This window comes from Engystomops pustulosus, chromosome 7 (genome assembly GCF_040894005.1).
Source record: "Engystomops pustulosus chromosome 7, aEngPut4.maternal, whole genome shotgun sequence".
Classification (NCBI taxonomy): Eukaryota; Metazoa; Chordata; class Amphibia; order Anura; family Leptodactylidae; genus Engystomops; species Engystomops pustulosus.
Genome location: NC_092417.1, coordinates 161,165,926 through 161,188,795, shown reverse-complemented (window position 1 = coordinate 161,188,795; position 22,870 = coordinate 161,165,926). Strand labels below are relative to the sequence as shown.

At 44.7% G+C, this 22,870-nt stretch overlaps 2 protein-coding genes across 5 annotated transcripts in view; one reads left to right on the top strand and one right to left on the bottom strand.

The window, feature by feature from the left end:
- Nucleotides 1–1,218, bottom strand: part of FSHB (follicle stimulating hormone subunit beta) — a 45,345-nt gene extending 44,127 nt beyond the window's left edge. The window contains exon 1 of the mRNA XM_072118568.1: nt 744–1,218. The gene's annotated coding sequence lies outside the window, so the exon portion shown is untranslated. The remainder of the gene's footprint in view (nt 1–743) is intronic.
- A 3,733-nt stretch (nt 1,219–4,951) lies between these two features.
- KCNA4 (potassium voltage-gated channel subfamily A member 4) lies at nt 4,952–16,401 on the top strand. 4 transcript variants are annotated; one of them, XR_011849088.1, is made up of 4 exons: nt 4,952–5,482; nt 6,105–14,263; nt 14,328–14,391; nt 14,485–16,401. XR_011849088.1 is itself a non-coding variant. In XM_072118567.1 (2 exons), exon 2 carries the CDS (start codon nt 7,545–7,547, stop codon nt 9,627–9,629), a length of 2,085 nt encoding a protein of 694 aa, XP_071974668.1. In that variant the 5' UTR covers nt 4,952–5,482; nt 6,105–7,544; the 3' UTR covers nt 9,630–16,400. The 4 variants fall into 4 exon arrangements, 1 of the variants encoding a protein (XP_071974668.1); XR_011849086.1 differs by having other exon boundaries at nt 14,328–16,401; XR_011849087.1 differs by having other exon boundaries at nt 6,105–14,391.
- Nucleotides 16,402–22,870: the final 6,469 nt, after the last annotated feature.

Sequence of the window (22,870 nt, the reverse complement as noted above, 5' to 3'; positions counted from 1 at the left end):
TTCATTAGCATCATTTTAAAAGTTCATTTTAGAAGAAAGGAGGCCATGGATAACAAATATAAGAAGTCACAGGGCCCCAGGTTTATCATGATGGATTTTGATAGTAGACTTCACAGGCTGTTACACTGTGCAGGAGCACTTCCCCCTTCCCTCTGTCTGCTGTCACAATAGGAGGGGTAAAGTGCAGAAAGAGCAGGGGGGAGGGTGAGACAGTGTAACACTGGAGCGGTTTCTATGGAGCAGCAAGACGAGCATCCATACTCCGGATTGCTGGGGGTTCTGTTCTCATGATCGATGGAGGTCCCAGCTGTCAAATCGATCTGCTAGGAAAAACCTGGAACAACCCCCATACGTAAGGAAACAAAATGAACTTTTAAAGACAACCACAGATGGCCCCAGCCAAACAATCCCCCACATTTCTGATGATGGAAGATTAGGGTTATCCTTAAGGTCACATCTGATTTCTAGATTTAGAGAAGAGTAACATTTAACGAGTGGAGTTCACCATATTTAATTTCTCGTAATAAATCCGCAGCTCGCCCCGTTCCAGAAGGAACATCTATTTCATCGAGGTCTCAGCATCGCCCCAACCTAGTCATCTATCAGATCAGCTTTGCAGACACGTCGACGTCTGCCAATATCAGCGTACTCAGTTTACAACCGTGCGCTGATTGGGGTCGGCCTTGTGAAATTTACCGCATGCTCTTATATTCTCCAAAAACAAACCCGCCAGATACGCTTACCATACGATTTCAGAGGCATCTTTGTGCAGAGAGAATATGAGACGTTGGTTCTCCAAAAATGAAGCCTGATGTGTTTTCATTCCATTCGCTGTTTTAGCACCGCTCCAGCTTATCCTGCCAAATGCTCAAACCCTCACATATAATTCTCTGTGTTCTGGGCGTTGAATACTCATCTTGTCAGTGTAAGCACAGGAGGCCGTGCACTGATCTGAGGATGAGAATGGAGAATTGTTAAAATCCAAAATAACTATGAAAATGTATTATAAACACCTTCCGTAGTGTAACCTAAGGGGCTCGTTCACCTACCACGCTTGTATTCACACATGAAGATAATAGGCAGTGTTGTGACTGTAGGGAGTGTAGAGACCAGTGAGGGGTCCAAAAAGGTCCCTATGCCACATATTAGGAAAAAGCAGGCAAATGATACATAGTGTGAAATCATAAATACTACTCTGAGCTATAACAAAATAGAAATAAAAGAATTATATCTGTTACTGACTGTCAGTTCCTGTCACAGCCTCTGTCTCTCTGTCTCCCTCCATCTCACATCACACATATATACTTATACTCATTGCTTATTGTAACCAATCAAAGCTCAGAGCTCATATTAATGACCTGTGGAAGAACAGCAACCAATCACGGCTCAGCTTCCAACTGCCACAGCAGCAGCAGACAATGGGGCACATTTACTTACCCGTCCGGGTAAGTGCATTATCCGACGAGAATGCACTGTGCTGCGAATCACTTAGATCGTGCACCCGATATCCTGCATGTGTCGCTTCCCCACTCAGGTCCGCCTGGAGTTCACCTTCTTCTTCCCGGTGCATGTAAGTGCATTGTCTTGCGACACAATTTGAATGTTAAATCCCGTGCTTAGTCCGAATCAGTCAGATTGTCTGACGGCCCGCCCCGCCCCCTCGATTTCTATTGCATGAAAACGAGTGTAACTGCGCCAAAATCCGATCGCGAGCAACACAATCCCCTGCTAAATACCTGTTAAGGCAGTGCAATCCCTGAAATTGGCAGAAAATCCCACTAAAGTGCGATCCGCGGACCCTTAGTAAATAAGCCTCAATGGCTTCTGTATATGGTGGTTAATAAGTGTATGTTGGAGAGCATGGGGTAAAAATAAAATTTTAAAACCGAGTCTATCACGTTCCCTGAGTCACAGCGAGCGGCTGTGCAAAATTTGGCGACGGTGCAGATTCCTGTAGCGGACATACATACATACACATACACTCAGCTCTATATATTAGATAGGTCATTGTATAGTCTTATATGAATATATCCTAAGATCAGTAAATAACAGTATTTTAAGCTTATTATATAAATTGTACATATTCTAAAGCACAGAATAAAAATGCAAATTAGATCATTGTAAAAGACACTGATCAAAATTAGAGGTGGTAATCCGGCACCTAGTGCTAGTTTCCTTAATTATCTGACAAACCCTATGGAACTGGTGCCTAACTTTCCAGTATGTACTGAAAAATGGACAACCCTCTGGAAGCAGGTTGTCCAGAGGAAAGCCAAAGGGGAGACTCCATCATCCGTAGCAAGAGAAGTTCGTTGTTCTGAGATCGTGATTTTTGGAATATTGCATCTTTACAACATCAAAAACACATTCAAGTCTCCCGAGAAGACTGGTTGCCCCTTGTAAGACATATACAAGAAAGGACAGGATAATGCGGAGAATCTCCATGGGAAATCGTTTCAACACTGCAACTGGAATTGGTCACTGAACAGGGTGTAGGTCTGCCTTTTAAGACCATTTGACTTCTCTGTAGTGACCAAACTTCTTATTAGCAGAAAGAATCAACAGGGTTGGACTCACCTTTGCTAAGGAGCATGTTGTGTGGACAGGGAAGTAGTGGTCCACAGTTGATTTTAGTGATGAAAGCAAGTTTAATTTATAACAGCTGCAGTGCAGAGTGAATGCAAGTGTGTATCAGAACCTTCTTCAATAACACAGGGTTCCGTCCTTTCATTCTTCACTCAATCGGCCAGCAATTTTCATACAGGATAATAACCCGTCACACAGCAAAACTAGTAAAGCAGTTCCTTAAAACAATAAACATTGAAACAATGAAATGGCCACAGCCCACAGTGATGTCACAGCACAGGGATAATACACACAGTGATGTCACAGCACAGGGATAATACACACAGTGATGTCACAGCACAGGGATATACACACAGTGATGTCACAGTGCAGGGATAATACACACAGTGATGTCACAGTACAGAGCTAATACACACAGTGGTGTCACAGTACAGAGATAATACACACAGTAATGTCACAGTACAGAGATAATACACACAGTGATGTCACAGTACAGGGATAATACACACAGTGATGTCACAGTAAAGAGATAATACACGCAGTGATGTCACAGTACAGGGATAATGCACACAGTGATGTCACAGTACAGGGATAATACACACAGTGATGTCACAGTACAGAGATAATACACACAGTGATGTCACAGTACAGGGATAATACACACAGTGATGTCACAGTACAGGGATAATACACACTGTGATGTCACAGTACAGGGACTATGACGTTGGAATAGCTGGACTGGAATACCGCTTTAATGGGCCTATCAAATCCCCTGTAGTTCTGTTGAGGAGCTGTGCTCTCTCTGAGTACAGATCATCTCCGGACAAACCACAGACCTTAGCAGTGATGGCCTATCGCTGACTGAGAGTACTAGTAGTGTTATACAAGTGTGGAGGTAACCTATCAGGGTAGTGATTAGTCCGCCAGTAAACAACACTCAATATCGACAATAAATCCACAATAGAAGAACAGAAACCAAAGCTGCTAATCGACCATCTGGGTGGGTCGCTACTTCAATCAAGGACCTGCAGTGGGCATAATTCACTTCACAGACCGACCACGTTCATAGCGATATATGATAGTACGAGTCCACGCTATACAGCAGTAAATATTATTGTGCAGTTTTACTTTGTGCAGAAGATACAGAGTATTTATACTGGATGGCAGTTTGCTACAAGCCCCATAATGCCTTGCATATAAATCTTCTGAATTTGGTCTCATTGCTATGTGCAGTCTCCTCTGCCTTGTGGCTCTTCCTACAGTATATATATATATATATTTATATATATATATATTTCTGTACACAATGAAACCCAGTTTCAGGCTAATTTTGCTGTTGATATACAGGAGGATAGTTATATAGTATCATTCTTACACAGTGGGCCTAATTCACAGACTGCCCACATTACCGTAGACATCCATGCATCATAGTGATATATTGTGTAAAGAGCCCCTGCTAAACAGCAGCACCGAACCATAATCATGCAGGGAACAAGGGACTCCTTGTGCTTTACATGTTGCACAGAATCATGTCCTCTGCACTGCGGTCGGTGAGTGAAATGTGACCACTGCATGGCCCATAAATCATGGACTGCCCATGGTCATCTGAAACATCCCTAAAGGGTTTTATTAACACATTAATTAAAACACATTGCTATAATAAGGCGGCAATTTGTTTGCATTAAACAATTAATCCCTTAAAGAAGATCTGTCAATTTGGGACCCTAAACCAACTACAAGTCCTTATGGACCTTAGGGTCCCAAATTGACCTGACAGATGTTCTTTAAAGGGATTGTCTAATGCAAACAAATTACCGACTCAATGCAGTAACATAACTACCAGCAACGTGAAGATGCGAAGGATCAAGGACAGAGGTCAGTATAATATTTGGAGTTTTTTGGGCACACACTTTAAAAATCAAGCATGGCGTTTTAGGACACTAAACCACCAGTCCATAAGGACCTGTGGATGGTTTAGTGTCCCAAATAGCCCTGACAGGTTCCCTTTAATACAGGAATCAAAGAAATAGTTTTTATTAAGAAAGAAATAGTATAAATATTCCCCTTTTATTTTTACATTCTTATGAATCCACATCTAATTCGATCTTAACAAAAACTGCAACAAAACCTGCATGTGATTCCAGCCCGAGGATCAAAGGTTGTTCTACTACACTACCCTCGCTTTTCTAAATCCTTGGACATCGCTTCTGTCTGCAATAGGTTTTATTAGACCGATATGCATAATTTAAATTGGGAATATTTGCTTCAATAATTAATATTTCTTTATTCAGTGGGAAGGTGAATGATGGCTGGAGTGCACTTGGCGACGGTCTCCACTAGAGGCTGCTCTGGAGCCAGGGAGCCCTGGGAATAAATCAGGCTGGGCTCACTCGTTTGTCCTTCAGTGATACATAAACACAATTGGGAATTGGAGACTTGCAGGGAGACACAGCACTTGTTCCTATAACAGTCTGATTTATGGGAGGCTTCTTTAGGGGTAGATCTCTGGATGCTGCTATTCTTCCGTGTGGATCCTGAGCCTTGCACTGTCAATCTGCTGGAGGCTGCCGGAGGATGCTTTCGCTGTAAGATTGGTCCAAGCTGAAACGAGAGGTTCTCATCGAGTATTAAACGCTTGTTGGGGGGAGAAATCTCTAAGCAGTCATCATCCCTTTTGTCAATATGACAGTCAGATGAGGACATGGGAATACAAACAGAGACGTGCACGGCCAGCCACAAGAAGGGTGGAGGAAGAGCAAAAATTATTTTTGGTTGCAAAAAATTGACATGCAAGGAATCCGAGGTTCACAAATCATCTTCGATGTCTAGAGTCCGTCAACTCCTGCAGCATTGAGAATCGAATATCAAAGGGGGAAGCTACAAGACGGCTACAACTGTAAGTATATCTATATACCCCCCTCTCTCTGCAAACCTGTTTGATACAAATTGCCTCCTCTGTAGACGTGACTTCCCTCTGCCTTTTATATGATGCTCTTTTTAGAAATGCAACTTTAAGTCAGATTCTAGTTCCTTACGACCCCCGTTATAGGGTCTCTTTATGATTTGGAGATGTTATTCCTACCAGGATAAACCTGTGGCTGCTGCTGCTGCATAAACCCACTTGGAAAGCAGAAATAATGAGAGCGCTGTCACTTTAAAAGGGAATTATGAGTAAAAGCTCTGGTTTCCCAAGGGCTTTTCGAAAGCTCCCTGTTGAATAAGCTACAGAACTCTGATTGATAGGCGGCCGCTGCTGTTCTTTTATAATATCATGTGACGGTGGCCTATGAGACCGTGATCAATGTATCGAGGTAGAGTTCTCCACTGAAGACCACTTCTCTGAGAAGACCGACCCTTAGATTTTAAGTCTCAGTTTAGATCTTAGCCAGAAATTTATAGGGTCATCTCAGAAGGGGTCTACTGTACAGTGCACAGTAAAAGGAACATGGGGGGGCCAAGGCCTAGGTCAGAGCCTTTTGTAAATTTTTTTCTCCCCCCTGTTTTGTTCTGTGTTCCAGGCTGAGAACCTGCGTGATGTGAACCGAGCAGCAGATGCTTTCTTTTGCCATCGTTTTCCATGGAGACCCCACTCGGCTCTATTCCTGCTGCTAGAGAGATGGATGGATGGAGAAAAGTCACCGGGAGGAGAGCAGCGGCGCCCACAAAGTGATGGCTCCAAGCTACTTCACCTTGATACCCCCCGTAGGTGTCCCACCGAGTTATTGCCTGCTCATCCTATTGACTGTGGTGAAATGAATGAGCTGCAATGGAAGGGTTAAACGTCTGCGATGCTTCACCTGGCTTCCACAGTAACGTTGCATTAGGGACACTGAATCCGACAATGGATTAGAGGACGCCGCTGGCACTTGTGGATTTTGGCAAGTGGTCCTCGCTTCTAAGACTCGCAAACCTTCTTTTGGCTGCTTTTACTTCCTTCTAAGAAGCTCCAGCAGATTTTGCTTTACTTGAAGGACCCGTAGGCTTTTGTGGATTTTACATTACTCTGTTGCCTCCCTAGAAACTGAGAGAACTTTTGGGAACTAGCTGCACCCCCCCTTTAGTGGACAATTCAGATCAAAGCCAGTATGGCGGCAGGGTGCAGCCAGGGCATGGGGACGTCCTAAAGACCGCCTAAACGCCTCCTGTGGATATTAACCTATTTTTGCACTTTAGAAAAATATTGGAACAAATTTTAGCAAAAAATATCCAACAGTGGACCCCCCTACTAAAAAAATCAAGGTGGGGGTAACATTTTTTGTCACCTGAACTAAAACGGAGATAAATTCTTGCAAAAACGCCTCCATTTTATATCAATATCACAACCCTCATTACCTGAGGAGCGGGGCCCCCAAGTTTTAGCAAAAGAATTTCACAGAGTTTTTCCATTTACATCCATTTTTGATGAACCAGACCCATTTGCATCGATTTTGGACCCAGATCAGCGAAACGCAGTAAGGAGGTCATAAATTTCACAAAACTTCTGTATCAATTTTTGAAGAACCAGCCCCCATTTGCATCGATATTGGACCCAGATCAACTAAAGAGAAAGGGGGTAGGCGACAAATTTCACAGGACTTTTGCCTCGATTTTGGATAAATCTGTCACATTTCCAGGTCAACAAAAGAGAGGGGGGAGCAACAAATTTCGCAGGACTTTTGCCTCAATTTTGGATAAATCTGTCACATTTGCATTGATTTTGGACCCCAGAGAAGGGGGGTCACAAATATCTGCCCCAACAGAGACTGGGGGTGTAGATTTTTTAAGAAAACGGTCTCCTTTTTCAAGAAAATCTGAGAAAAAGTTGGGATGTTTTTGCGTTTGGCATGGATTTTAGGATGAAAGCCGCCCCTGTGGGTGAAGGTGGGCCATGGCAGGGTGGCACACACCGTTGCTGGTGAGGCAACCACTTGTCACCCGTTTCTAGCCGCCTCTCTTAGGCACACACAAGGGATTTGGAGATGGAGGTAGCTATGGTGAGCGCGGAGAGCTCGGGCTGCAGCAGCCACCTGCCCTATGGCTACGCGCAGGCCCGCGCCCGGGAGCGGGAACGCCTGGCACACTCGCGGGCCGCGCAGCAACAACAACAACAACAGCAACAGGCAGCGGCAGCCGCGGCAGCAGCAGAAGGCGGGAACGCTGTGGGCGGGGCTTGTCAAACCTCAGGGCGCGCCCCCGCCTCCAGTACCAACGCCAGCAGCGGCGGCGGCGGGCACGCGCGGCGCGCCCCCCAGCCCGAGCAGCAGGCGGCATCACAGAGGAGGAAGAACCGGCGCAAGTACTGGCCCCTGGGAGGCTGCAACAGGTGGAGGAGCCGGCACCACCAAGCGGGCAACGAATGCAGCAGCGGAGGCGCCGGCGGAGGAGGAGAAGAAGACGGAGGCACCTTCCCCTCGGAGCTGGCTCCCTGCGGCTCTGAGGAGATGATGCTGAGGGAAGAAGAAGAAGAAGAGGACGACGACGACGAGCAGAAGTTTTACTTATGTGGCGGGGAGGAGAGCAGCAGCTGCCGGGAGCGGAGCCCCGCCGCTTATCACCCGGTCTACAGCGAGTTCGAATGCTGCGAACGGGTCGTCATCAACGTTTCGGGGCTGCGTTTTGAAACGCAACTCAAAACTCTGACGCAGTTCCCAGAGACGCTGCTGGGCGACGCCGAGAAGAGAATGCGCTATTTCGACCCGCTCCGCAATGAATACTTCTTTGATCGGAACCGGCCGAGTTTTGACGCTATCCTCTATTACTACCAGTCAGGGGGGAGGCTGAAGAGACCGGTCAATGTCCCCTTTGATATCTTCTCGGAGGAGGTGAAGTTTTATGAACTCGGGGAAGAAGCTTTGCTCAAGTACCGGGAGGATGAAGGGTTTGTGAAGGAGGAAGAGAAAAGACTGCCTGACAATGAATTCAAACGGCAAGTGTGGCTACTCTTTGAGTATCCCGAGAGCTCCGGGCCGGCCCGGGGGATAGCCATTGTCTCTGTCCTGGTCATCCTCATCTCCATAGTCATCTTCTGCCTGGAGACCTTACCTGAGTTTAGAGACGACAAGGACAATCTGCTGCCCCCGCTGGGCTCTGGGGGGAGCGCAGATGAGGATGGCTTTGGACTTTATTACAATGGCACCCTAGGGATGCCGGAAAGTGGGCACACCGCCTTCAACGACCCCTTCTTCATAGTGGAGACTGTGTGCATCGTGTGGTTCTCCTTTGAGTTTGCAGTGAGGCTCTTTGCCTGTCCCAGCAAACCTGGCTTCTTCAGGAACATCATGAACATCATAGACATTGTGTCCATCCTGCCTTACTTCATCACCCTGGGCACCGAGCTGGGGAACCAACCCCAGCGACAGCAACAACAACAGCAGCAGCAGCAACACCCCTTACAGGGCAGCGGGCAGCAACAACAGGCCATGTCCTTTGCCATCCTGAGAATAATCCGCCTGGTCAGGGTCTTCCGAATCTTCAAGCTGTCCAGGCACTCCAAGGGGCTGCAAATCTTGGGGCACACCCTAAGAGCCAGCATGCGAGAACTGGGCTTGCTCATTTTCTTCCTCTTCATCGGAGTTATCCTCTTCTCCAGCGCTGTGTACTTTGCCGAGGCCGACGAGCCCACCACGCACTTCCATAGCATCCCCGATGCCTTCTGGTGGGCAGTGGTCACTATGACAACGGTTGGTTATGGAGATATGAAACCCATCACGGTCGGGGGCAAGATAGTCGGTTCCCTGTGTGCCATAGCCGGGGTGTTGACTATCGCCTTGCCCGTGCCAGTCATCGTCTCCAATTTTAACTATTTCTACCATAGGGAAACCGAGAACGAAGAGCAGACGCCGTTGGCGGCCAGTAGCTCCAGCTGCCCGTATTTGCCTACCAACTTGTTAAAGAGGTTAAGGAGCTCGACCTCTTCCTCTCTGCAGGACAAGTCGGAGTATCTAGAGATGGAAGAGGGGCTCAAGGAGTCTCTATGTGTCAGGGACAAGTCCAGCCAAGGCAACGGCAATGAGACCATTAAGTATAACTGTGTGAATCTAAAGACTCTGGAAACCGATGTGTGAAATTTTTTCTTTTTTTTTTTTTTTTTTGGAAACTTTCTATTTATGCATTGATGAGTGCAGTGATGATAATGATGATGATAATGATTATTATAAAAAAAAAAAAAATAATGAAAATATGCAAATCTGATCAGAAAAAAAGACAAATGGGGGTGGGGAGGAGTTTCTGATCAGATAGGAAATCTAAGTGGCTTCCTCTTGTAAGAACATCCAAACTTGGGACCAGATACACCATGTTCTTTAGTGATGACAACGCAGGTTTTGACAGTACTTGAGCCCCACATCGATATCTATATACGGTTCTGTGGTTTGGATGCAGGTTACATGCAGGGGTCTCCAACCTGTCACTTTACGGCTGCCGTGACACTACAACTCACAGCATGCCCTGGAGTTACAGCTAGAGTAGCAGTTTGTTTTGCAGACTCAGCATAGTAGTTTTATAAACTCGCTTTCTATATGTATATCTATCTATATGTATGTAGAACAACACTGATTACATCTGTAGGTATTCTGTGACTACAACTCCCAGCATGCCCTGCTGTTGCGTCTTCCTCAAATTCATTTTTTAAAAACTACAACACACCGAATTCCTTTGAGTTTGTTCAAGACGCAACATTGAGTGTTGTGAAACTACAACTCCCAGCATGCCCTGTTGTATTGTGGACTTCAACTCCCGGCACTATGTGTTGTGGGACTCGCAGCGAGTTGATGTATAGCTACAACCTCCAAAAGTTTGGGGAATGACAGCTCAGGGTATGCTGTGAGCACTACAACTCACAGCATGCCCTGCTGTGCAACTCCTAATATTATATATAGTGCAGCTACAGCTCTAAGCATTTGGCGTTGCTTCATTACTACAACCCCTAACATTGTGTGTTATGGAATTACAACCTGCTATGTGGTTTCTTTGCATTATATATGTTGCAGATCTATGACGCAGAGCATGCTTTCATTATAAAACTACAATGCTCATTGTTGTGGCACTACAACCCCCAATATTATATGTTACAGAACTACAAGACTGAACATGCTGTTATTATAGAACGGCAGTTCTCAGTGCTGTAGCACTACAACCCCCAACATTATATGTTGCAGATCTATAACGCTGAGCATGCTTTCATTATAGAACCACAATTCTCAGTGTTGTGCCACTACAACCCCCAATATTATATGTTACAGTTCTACAAGACTGAACATGCTGTTATTATAGAACTGCAGCTCTCAGTGCTGTAGCACTACAACCCCCAGCATGATATGTTGCATTTCTGTAACACTGAGCTATTATAGAACTACAGCTCTTAGTGCTGTGGCACTACAACCCCCAATATTATATGTTGCAGTTCTACAACACTGAACATGCTGCTATTATAGAACTACCACTCTCAGTGTTGTGAATATTCAACCCCCAACGTTCTATGTTGCAGTTCTACAACAGTGAGGATGCTTTTACTATAGAACTACAGCTCTCGGTACTGTGGCACTACAACCCCCAACGTTAAACACTGAGAATGCTGCTATTATAGATCCACAACTCTCAGTTCTGTGGCACTACAACTCCCAACATTGTTTGTAGCAGTTCTACAACACTGAGCATGCTACTGTTCTAGAACTACAGCTTTGTGTTGTGGCACTACAACCCCCAATATTATGTTTCCGATCTACAAGACTGAACATGCTGTTATTATAGAACTACAGCTCTCGGTGCTGTTACACTACAACCCCCAACATTATATGTTGCAGATCTATAACACTGAGCTATTACAGAACTACAGCTCTTTGTGCTGTGGCACTACAACCCCCATTATTATATGTTCCAGATCTACAATGCCGTGCTGGCATCTCATTATTATACCTTGCTGTTGGGAAACAACAACTCTTTAAATTGTGTTTCAAAACAACAACTCCCAACATCTATTGTTGTAAGACTGTATCTTGCAGCATTGCCTTGCTATTGTTGTGACCAATATATTTTTGATAAAACTACTACTCTCAGCATTTATGCATTTTACTGTTTCAAATCCACAAAGGAAATCGTGCTGAAAAACTACATTTCCCAGCATGCCCTGTTGTGCGAGACTGCAACCCCTAGCGTTGTATATTGTGGAACTACAACTTGCAGCAGGTTTTTTTTTGCATTGCTTCAACCCCCAATATTAGGGGTGGAGGAGCTTCAGTTCTCACAGGGGATGCTGTCGGCTTATAACTACAACTCTCAGCATTTGAGTGTGCGTAACTACAACTTACAACATGCCCTATTGTGTGAGACTGTAACTCCCTGCATTATATAGTGTGGAATTGCAGCTTGATAGTGATTTATAACTACAACCTCCAGCATAATTCAGGGCATGCTGTTGTCGCATAACTACAGCTCTCAACATTGGGTGTTGTGGAACTCCAACTCACAGCATGTGTGAGACTGCAACTCCTAGCATTACATATTGTGGAACTGCAATTGGTGATGCGTTACTACAACCCTCAACATTATGTGTTGTGGAACTACAACTCAGGGCATGCTGTTGTGACACAACTACAACCCCCAGTATTTAGTATTGTGGAACTACAACTCTCAACATAGTGGGTAACCGTGTTGCAGAATTACAACTCAGGGCATGCTGTTGTTGCATAACTACATCTCTCAGCGTTGTGTGTTGTGGAACTACAACTGACAGCATGCCCTATTGTGCGAGACAGCAACTCTAACATATATATTACGGAGAACTGCAACTCAACTCGTTTACTTTTTGATGCATTATTACAACCCCCAACATTATGTATGTGTTATGACATTACAACTCAGGGCATGCTGTTGTGACACAACTACAACTCCCAGTATTTAGTATTGTGGAACTACAACTCACAGCATGCTCTGTTGTGTTATGACATTACAACTCACAGCATGCTCTGTTGTGTTATGACATTACAACTCACAGCATGCTCTGTTGTGTTATGACATTACAACTCACAGCATGCTCTGTTGTGTTATGACATTACAACTCAGGGCATGCTGCTGCTGCATAACTACAACTCTCAGCTTTGAGAATTGTTGAAAAAATCAATACAACCCTGTTTTGCGAGACTACAACTCCAAGCATTAAATGTTGTAGAACTACAACTCTCAGTGTTCTGTTGATGCATTACTACAACCCTCAAGGTTACGATTGAGGGTTGTTGTAATGCATCAACATCACGCTGTGTGTTATAGCAATTTATGTCTTTTACTACTTTTGAGACTTTTTTTGTCTTAGTTGAGACTTTTTTGTGTCACCTGAGAAAAAAAAGTTCAAAATGAGACAAATTAATTAATATGAGACAAATTAGTCTCATAAAGAGTGAACGAAATCACCCCCTTGAGTGTTGTAGAACTACAACTCACAGCATAGTTTACAACTCGGTAAATTGTTTACCCATAACTACAACTACTATTATCTCATGCGATTGTGACTCCAAAAACGCCAACAAGACTATTATCAGCGTGCCCTGGTGTTGTGATACTACTACTCACAGCAGTAAGGGCGGCAGAACTGCATCTCCCAGCATGCTTAGCTGCAGAGCCACAGGTTGGAGACCCTTATTGTGTGGTGTATAGTTCATGGTGGGCTCATTACAAAGGAGGGGGGGGAGATAAACAATTCTCTGTATTTTACTAAAAAATACTTTCTTTTGTGACATCCAAAAACTCTTTATATTCCACGTAATGGGGTGTAGGGGTACAGGGCTCCGAGCCGGTCACTGTACCATAGGAATGTTCTTAAAAGAGGAATTTTTCCCCCCAGTGTGAACTAAGTCTTGGAATGTTGAATCCACTGTAATTCTATTTATTTATTTTTTTGTTTTAATCATCCTAAACATATCAGAGGAAGGGGACGCTAGACCGAATAGGGTACAGGGGGGGAGGGGGATAAAGCCTAAAAAATATATTTCTCTATTTTTTAATAGAATGCAATTATTTTGCACAGATCAGAGCTGCCGGGCTGTTTTTATCACACAACGTACATATATATATATACATTTCTCCGTACGCTCGAGGGTTAAGAGTAAGGGGCCACATGTTCTCATCTAGAGATAAAGCAGTCGTCGAAAATGCCGATAAATAAATGGTGCGTTCCGTTTGCTCAGTGCAAGCGGGCGTCATTTATGAAAAAAAATTAAAAAAAAGAATGTTATTATGTGTGGGATTTTACCGGGGTGATGTAAGAGATTATAAACAGCTGCTCGATAATGTCCAGAGAAAGAGTCAAGGGTGTCGAAATAGCAATCCTGTAAGGGCTGCCAACTCCGCACACACACACGAGCTTCTGTCAATCCGGGTGACGCTAAAGTAACGGGTGGCCCCGGCCATAGGGAATGCTTTCTTTTGCACTACAGTCAAAGGTGGATACGAGAATTACGTAAAGAGACTTCGTACTGTGAACCAAGCGCAGAACGTCCGAAGGGTTTGACAATCATTAGGAAGCGGGTTGCTCCCTTTAAATTGCGTATTTAGGGCCACCGAGAAACCAATGAACCATTGTAGATCTCACGCCATTGATTATTATAGATTAGTGTATGTACGGAGGTGTCGGGTGAGGGAGCTTATACTGTAGGTTTCCTAATTTGGGTTTTACTTTGAACGTCACTGACCCCACTCCACAGGATAGGTAAAAGTGTCCATAGGATAGAAGATCGGGCAGTGGTGTCTCCTCTCTGGGGTCTACAGGATAGGTAAAAGTGTCCATAGGATAGGAGATCGGGCAGTGGTGTCTCCTCTCTGGGGTCTACAGGATAGGTAAAAGTGTCCATAGGATTGGAGATGGATGTCTAATCTCTGGAGTCTATAGGATAGGGCAGTGGTGTCTTCTCTCTGGGGTCTACAGGATAGGAGAAAGATGTCTCATCTATGGGGGCTCCAAGATAGGAGATAGATGTTTGATCTCTGGGGTCTACAGGATAAGAGATGTCTGATCTCTGGGGTCTACAGGATAAGAGATGTTTGATCTCTGGGGTCTACAGGATAGGAGATAGATGCTAGTTTGCTGGGGTCCACTGGAGAGGAGATAGATGTCTGACCTATGGGGTCTACAGAAGCGAAGATAGAAGTCTGATCTATGGGGGCTACACAAGAGGATATAGATGTCTGATCTCTGGGTTCTACAGGACAGGAAATACTGTAGATGTCTGCTCTCTGAGGTCTACATGTTAGGAGATAGATGTCTGATCTCTGGGGTCCTCTGGAGAGGAGATAGATGTTTGATCTCTAGGGTCTACAGGAACTGAAATAAGACGTCTGATCTATGGGGGGGCTACAGGACAGGAGATATATGACAGTTTCTTTAGGCCCACAGGATAAGGGATACATGTCTGATCTCTGGGGTCCATAGGATAAGAGATGTCAGTTTCCTTGGGGTTCACAGGATAGGGGATGATAGATGTCTGATCTTGAGGGTCCACAGGTTAGGGTATAAGTTTTAGATCTGGAGTCCACAAGGTAGGGGAGAGGTGTCCCCTAAATTTAAATGATGTGATTTGCACATTTGCTATTTTGGTAAGGGTAGGTTTCCTCATTTTAGAGGTTTTCCTATGAAGACCACTTACCACCAGGGTAGAGTATAAGTGTGTTGAGCTCTTGTGGTCTCTCCATTCCCTCTTTGAATAGAGCGGTTGTCTTATCTGTGGTTCCCCCTATTTTGGGACCCAGCAATCAGCCACTTATCCTGTGGATAGGGGACTTGTTGTTCTTGGGAATACCCCATTACATAGTATATACTCGTGTATGCCTTGATAAGTTGGGTAAGGACATATATAGGTTAAGTCTCCCTATACATTGCAGCACATATATGAATATATATATAACCTAAATTATTATTAACGCTTTAAGGCCTTACTGCGAAGCCCGTTACGATAGATAAAATCTTATATATTTGCTATACAAATAGTCAATGAAGTTTATGGACTTCGCTTCGAAGGCTGCTACCTCCAACGTAATAATCCTTTTATTTTTTTATAAATAGTCTATTAAAGATTAATATAATAGCCGTAAACCTAAGACTATATGGGTTTTTTTTTTTTTCTAGAAGACGGGGGAACGAGAGCATGTGCCTAACACTTTTTTTTTAACTGGTTTACAGTTGTCGGAGTTCTTCCCCTCGTTTTTTGTTTTTAGCGGGAAGCCACCGTATTACGCTAGTGGCGACTATCCACTTGCATTGCCTGGAGTAAACGAAGCATTCCGGGTTAGGATTCTATTTACTAGGATAATATAAGATTATATCAGTCCCGGGAACACATTCCTCTGGAGCCCCTTTGCTACTCGGCGCAGTTCTTGCGGGTAGCTGAAGGGTACACTTGGAAAGTCCGATCGAGATTTAGAAGAAGTCGTATTCCGCCGCCAAGTCTTCATTATTCTAACATATCTGCACGTAAATCCTACGGCGCTCTAGGGAATCACGCGGAGACATTCGTTTCTTTGAATCCACCTGCAAAAATTTCCAAAAACCAAGCCTCATCTCTCAGTCCGTTTCTACGTCGAGCAGAACTGGAGATTAATATGGAGATTGTTTCTCTCTTTTATTTTTTTTACGTGTACACTGTCATGTTGCAATCATTTATTGCAGACAAACTAGATTACAATGGAATTAAAGCAATTGTTCGAAAATGAAATAGGTCGACTTGTAGTCTTCTTCATGGTTTTGCCGCGGATGTATCGTCAGGAGGTCAGGATGCCTCGTAGTGTTTGTTGATCAATGTGATTCCTGTTCCACCGCTGGTATTTCCTCACACGTTAGAGGGTAAAAGGAAGCAGATGGGGGGGGGGGGGAGGTCGAAAGAATCAGATCACTGTGTCTGAACATTTCACCATCGATTCCAAGCTGTTCCCCAAACAGTGAGACAGTGTTGGTTTTTCTTGGCCCGGACAAATTAAATAATGGGCGCAGATGTAGCAAGTTAGTCGGAAAGTTATTTCTAGTGCTGTGTGGGAAGTAAATTTGATGTCGGCCAGAGGTGTAACTTTGAAGGGCTTTCCAAGTAAAATAATTTAAAGGGCGCCTATCATCAGGATAAAGGATTGTTCATCCCCCCCATACACAGAATGATAATCTGGACCTGTGTGCACAGTAAGCTTCCTTCTCCTCCTTGGGGCCCCCTGAACACAGTCACACTTAACCCCCCCTGATGGCGGCCCTGTATATATACATCAATTATGACTCCTCTGATCCAGCGCCCATTTGATGTTACAAGGTGAAGTGTGATTGGATGGGGTTCACCTTTGCAGACAATCAGTGGCCTTATAAGGACCTCTATGCCACGCTACGGCCACTGATTGCAGCAGTTGCCTGGCCTCATTTCGTTTGTCAGGTCTTAATTTTTTTCCCCTTTTTTTAACAATGTTGAATTTGCCAATGTGTATCTGTATACAGAAAGCGTGATGTGAATCCAGACTATCCAGGCATTATCTTGGACAACCCCTTTAAAAAAGGGATAGTGTCTGAGTGTTACAGGTCTGACAAATGGGAGCCCCAATGATCACAAGAGGTCATCAAGGTCCTCGTGTGAAGAGAGATGTAGTGCAAGGACAGGCAGCGATGTCGAGCACAGAGCTTCATTGGTCCCGTCGATTGGTTACACAGTGGTCACTAGGACCCTGTGCTTAAAGGACATCTACCACCAGGATTAAGGTTTGTAAACCAAGCACACTGACATGTGGGTGTGTGCCCCCTCTGTCAGGATTTTCTCTTCTTTAAGCTAGATAAGCTCTTGTTTTTATGAATAAAAGTAAAAAAAAAAAATATGCAAATGAGTCTGAGGAGCTCTAGGCGCAATGGAGCCCCTCAGACTAATTTGCATAATTATAAAAAACTTATTTAAAAAAAAAAAACAGGGGCTTAAGAATCAAAAAGAGGAGCCAATCTTACCAGAGGGGGCACACAATGGTATGCAGGTGTGCATTGTTTACAAACCTTAATCCTGGGGGTAGATGCCCTTTAAGATTATTGGGGCTGTAGGTGATGAATGTTCGTTGGTCTACTCATTTAATGCAATGAAACCAGGGCCTTAGGGTGACCCCTGCCCCAGGTGTATGTCACATATTGTGATATCTGTCTTTAAGCGAGTCAATGAATTGCTATATGTGAATATGATAATATGGGTCATTTCATGGGGAGCTTTGTGCCCCTGTGACTCTGGAGAGCTCATGGGTTTATCAGTCCGTGATTAGACTAATGATCTATTAATGTTCTTGTATCAGATATGCTTATTACTGTGTCATTGTTAAAGGAAATCTACCATCAATATCAAGTATGGATAAACCAGGGACATTACTCATAGATTCAGGCACCGGGACTGTGGTATCTTCTTATATCTGTTATCCATGGCCTTCTAAAATCAACTTTTAACAATATGCTAATGAGCCTGAAGGCCCAGAGCCCCTCCATGCTGTAGCTTCACAAGTTGTTACACTGTTTCCCCTGCTCCTTCATCATTTTCCTCCCTCTGTGTGCTGTTGCTGTGAAATAATAGCAAGGGGGAGGGGGAAATGCTGAGGGTGAGAGAGTGTAACAGCCTGTGAAGCTACAGCATAGAGGGACACTGGCAATGCCCACCAGAGCCTTTTTTGGCTCATTAGCATAATTGTAAAAGTTGCTCTTTTAGAAGGGAGGAGGCCATGGATAATAAATATAAGAAGATTACCACAGTCATGGTGCCTGGATCTATCGGTAAGTGTCCGTGATTTATCAGGGTTGATTCTGATGCTAGGGTGTATCATCCTAAACGCTGCATTGGTTCCCACAATTGGGATTCAGGAAGGACCGACGCCAGTAATATGTTATTTGTGTTTGCATATGAGTGTTGCTCGCTGAATACTTCCATTTCTACACGATACATGATGGGATTACCGGGAGCCCCTTGGATCACTAGAACAAAGCTTCGAGTGTCTTGTTGCTCTTCCAGGGACGGATGAGGAATCACAAGGGGCTGTGGGTTTCTAGGTATCGGTGGTGCCATATCATTCATTAACTCCTATTATGTGGATAGATTTCTAATGCATCGGGAAAGTTCTGGAATTCGTAGTGGATATAGATGGGGCTGTTTTTGAGAAAATGGAGAGATTGGGGCAGATTTACTTACCCGGTCCATTCGCGATCCAGTGGTGCGTTCTCTGCGGTGGATTCGGGTCCGGCCGGGATTCACTAAGGTAGTTCCTCCGACGTCCACCAGGTGGCGCTGCTGCGCTGAAGTTCCCCGGAATGCACTGAAGTTCACCGGCCTATTCCTGGTCAAGGTAAGCGCGAGTCCCGCGACACTTTTTTTTCTAAAAATGCTGCGTTTTTTCCGAATTCGTCGGGTTTTCTTTCGGCCACGCCCCCCGATTTCCGTTGCGTGCATGTCAGCGCCGATGCGCCACAATCCGATCACGTGCGCCAAAATCCCGGGGCAATACAGGAGAAATCGGCGCAAATCAGAAATATTCGGGTAACACGTCGGGAAAACGCGAATCGGGCCCTTAGTAAATGACCCCCATTGTGTACATAACCACCTGGTTCCCTCTGATTCATTCGAAGTTTTCTGGTAACCTCTCTACCAATAACCTTTCCTAGCATAGGTCAGCAGGATGACACTGGTGAGGGACCAGGTATCCGACCACCACTGATCCGATACTGATGAACTGTCCTGAGAATTTTAGTTCTCTTAAGTTCTAAAAAGAGGAATCCCCCACCTACCATTTTAGGTAGCTCCTACTGGTTGCTACTTCATTGGTGGGAGACCAGCAAGGACCCAGTAACAGGGGTATTGGGGTATCCACGAGGTGAGTGTCACTTACTTGTCAGTTTCGTAGTATTTTTACCTGATGTTAGGTAGTTGTAGCCTCAGCAGTACTTTTAGGGAAGGCATTTTGCCCCCGAGGTCCAAAACCAGTCACTCAAGAGTGTAATTCATTTTTCAAATGTTTTCTTGAGGTCAGACTCTCTGCTGCCTGAGGCAAAATTCAAAAAGGTGCGCCCTCTCCTTCCAATTCCTATTGATGTTATTATTTTAGTATGAAAATTTTCCATGCAGCATCTCTCTCCCTTGTTGACATGAAGTGTGAAGAGACCCTATTTTGAATTGTCAGGTCCTACTTTACAGCAGATAACTGACCCTGCGATCCTGCCCTGCAGTTGGTGCAGCCTGAAGTGAGAGGCTCAACTTGCCTCATAGCTGGTGCACCTTTGTTGTGGGGAGGAGCTTAAAGGGATTGTCCGGGTTTTTTTTTTTATTTATCGTTTATTAGTAGGTGCTGATCTAAACTAATTAAATAGCTAATACTCACCTTCTTCCTCCCCTCCAGTCCGGGATGTCGCCCCCTGACGCCGCCAATCATTGCACACAGATGAGATGAGAAGAACTTCACAAGACTTCACCCATCCAGGCTCTTCGTACAAACAGAGACACTGAAGTGGTGAGGAGAGAGCCATGTAGTGAGGAAGAAAGGGAGGCTCAGTCCCTCCATTTTTGTGTTCATTGGGGATCCAAATTGTAATCCCATCAATAAGTCATACATTTATCACCCATCCCTTTAAAAGGGTTGTCCAGTCATGATAACTTGCTGATCGGTTTCTCAGGTTTGGCCGAGGGGGTTTCTGTGGTTTGACCCCCACGAGAAGAGGGGTCCTTCGTACCCCAAATGAACGGAGCAGCCGGTCACATAAGCTTCCTGCTGCTCTATTCATCTCTACGGTGCTGGCGGAGATAGCTTAACGCCGTACTCGACTTTCTCCATCAGTGAATGGATTGTCTGACCTGCCGATCCATTCCTTTTGAGGTACAACAGACCCCCTGGGAGTCCCACCACTGAGACCAGCAGGTTTATCCCTATCCTGTGTATAGGGGCTAGCTTGTGACTAGACATCGCCTTTAAGAGTGGGTTCTTACAGGTCATTAGCACCATTTCAAAAACCACCTGAAATGAGTCAAATTTTTATGGTTATTTTTAAACGTTGTGGAGAAGTTTCTTTTTAGAGACTGTAAAAATTTGGCCCAAAATCTTCTTTTAATTCAGCTGTGTGAACTGAGCCTTAAAGGGAACCTGTCACCAGGAGACCCATGTTTAGCACTCCCCCAGTCCCCACAGAGCATAGTACATACACTGCCAAAGTGTTTTGTATTAAAAATAGGTTTTACAGAAAAAAAAAGATATGTTATATTGTACCTTTCATTAGCATCTGCTGTGTAGGGACTCGTCCACTGGGAGGGGCTGGAAATGAGCAGTCCCCCCCCCCCACCCTTGGGAAACCGCTCCTCCATGTGTCCTTTTCAAATATATGAATAACTCCCCACACTCGGGATTGGCTGTAGAGGAGCAGGGAGCGTCACTAAGCCAAGTGATGGGTGTTTTCATATATTTGAAAAGGACACATGGAGGAGCTGTTTCCCAAGGGTGGGGGGGAAACTGCTCCTTTCCAGCCACTCCCAGTGGACGAGTGCCTAGTCACACAGCAGATGCTAATGAAAGGTACAATATTACATATCTTTTTTTCTGTAAAACCTATTTTTTATACAAAAACACTTTGGCAGTGTATGTACTATGCTCTGTGGGGACTGGGGGAGTGCTAAAAATGGGTCTCCTGGTGACAGGTTCCCTTTAAAGCACTTGTCCATGTATAACAACTCATCCTATGTAAGTGTATGGTGAGTGTACGTTTTTTCCGTGGTCCCACTAACTATGATGTGAATGAGGGTCCCCTACGCAGAATAAACTTGGCTGATCCTCCTGAATCTGATGTCTTTACACTGTCTTTGATTTTCTTTGAATCCCCCGGGTGATGTACTGCCCCCTAGGCTCACCTCTAGGCATAACACTATGCATTCATTTTGCCTGGAGTGTCTCTTAAATTTTTAATATGTCGAAGGAAAAAAAATTTGCATGGAAGCTTAACAGATACCTCTAGGATCGTATCAGAAATCCATATCCCTGACACAGACGTCGTGTGAGAATCTCACGCAGGTTTTTTTCGTCTACTTTGGTTTGATAAAATACGCCTCGACTATTTACGGTAATCCATCTCCCTTAATCTCGTTAATCAGCGCTGCCTCTCTCGATGTATGTGCGAGCGGAGGACCTTATGTGGAAGAGCGTTACTTCTTATTTTACCTTTCTTAGCGGATTGCGGGTCAATTAGTGTTTGTTTTTGAGAAATTGCCTATTAAAATTAATGAGACACTCTCCTTTGATTAAACACGCTCCTCGGGAAAGTCTTTACTGAGCCGCGTTCGGAATGGGAGACTGTGATCTCGGAAATGCTAACAAAGGGAAAGGTTACCTCTCGTGGAATCGTTCCTGTGTGTATTGTTGTGTGCGGCGAATATTCAAGTCATCGTAAAAACACTTGTGCGCTCGCTGTGCTGTAGAACCACCGGTGGGGGTCTAAAAGATGGGGCTTTGACCACTAGAGGCCTATACTATACCACCACTAGATGCATTGCTTTTAGGGGAGGATACAATCCCTTATGGATACAATTTAGGGATTGTATCCTCCCCTAAAAACAATGCCTCTAGGGGAGGATACAATCCCTCAAATTTAGACTTGCATGTCCCGTATTTTCTAGTTAAGCAATTCTTGCAAATTTTGGTGCATAATTAGACCAACAAAAACCAAGTCCTCCCAATGATTTCCCATTAAAAATCCATAGTGAAAAGTGAATTTTCCGGTAAATAAAATCTGCGCCAAAGTACTGATCCTGAGGCTGGATAACACACGGCATCATTTTATGCCATAGACATGTAGGTTTGTGTAAAATTTGATGTGGATTTTCCCCTAATGGCTGTGGATTTCCATGGCTAGTATTAAAGGAAATCTACCACCACGGATCTACCTATTAAGGTAGATCCGGTGGTAGGTGCCTCTAATGTATGTAAGGATAGCACTTTTAAGGGCTAATTCTTTAGTCCTATCTATAATTGTGGTAATATGCTAATTTACCAAAGAGGCTACTGGGGCGTGGAGTAGCTGGAGCTGAGGCTACACGGCGCGGCTACTCCAGGCCCCAGTAGCCTCTTTGATCCTCCTACCCAGACATACTTGTAGCTGCGCGCCATCGTCCGTGAAGCCGGCGTTCTGCACATGTACAGTAGCTCCAGCTCCGGACCCGAGACCACGCAGCCGCCAGCGGACGGGTGCGCAGAGCTCCTCGTAGCTGTGGGCTGAAGATATCTGGGTAGGAGGATAGGAGGATCAGAGGCTACTGGGGCGTGGAGTAGCCGTGCCATGTAGCCTCAGCTCCAGCTACTC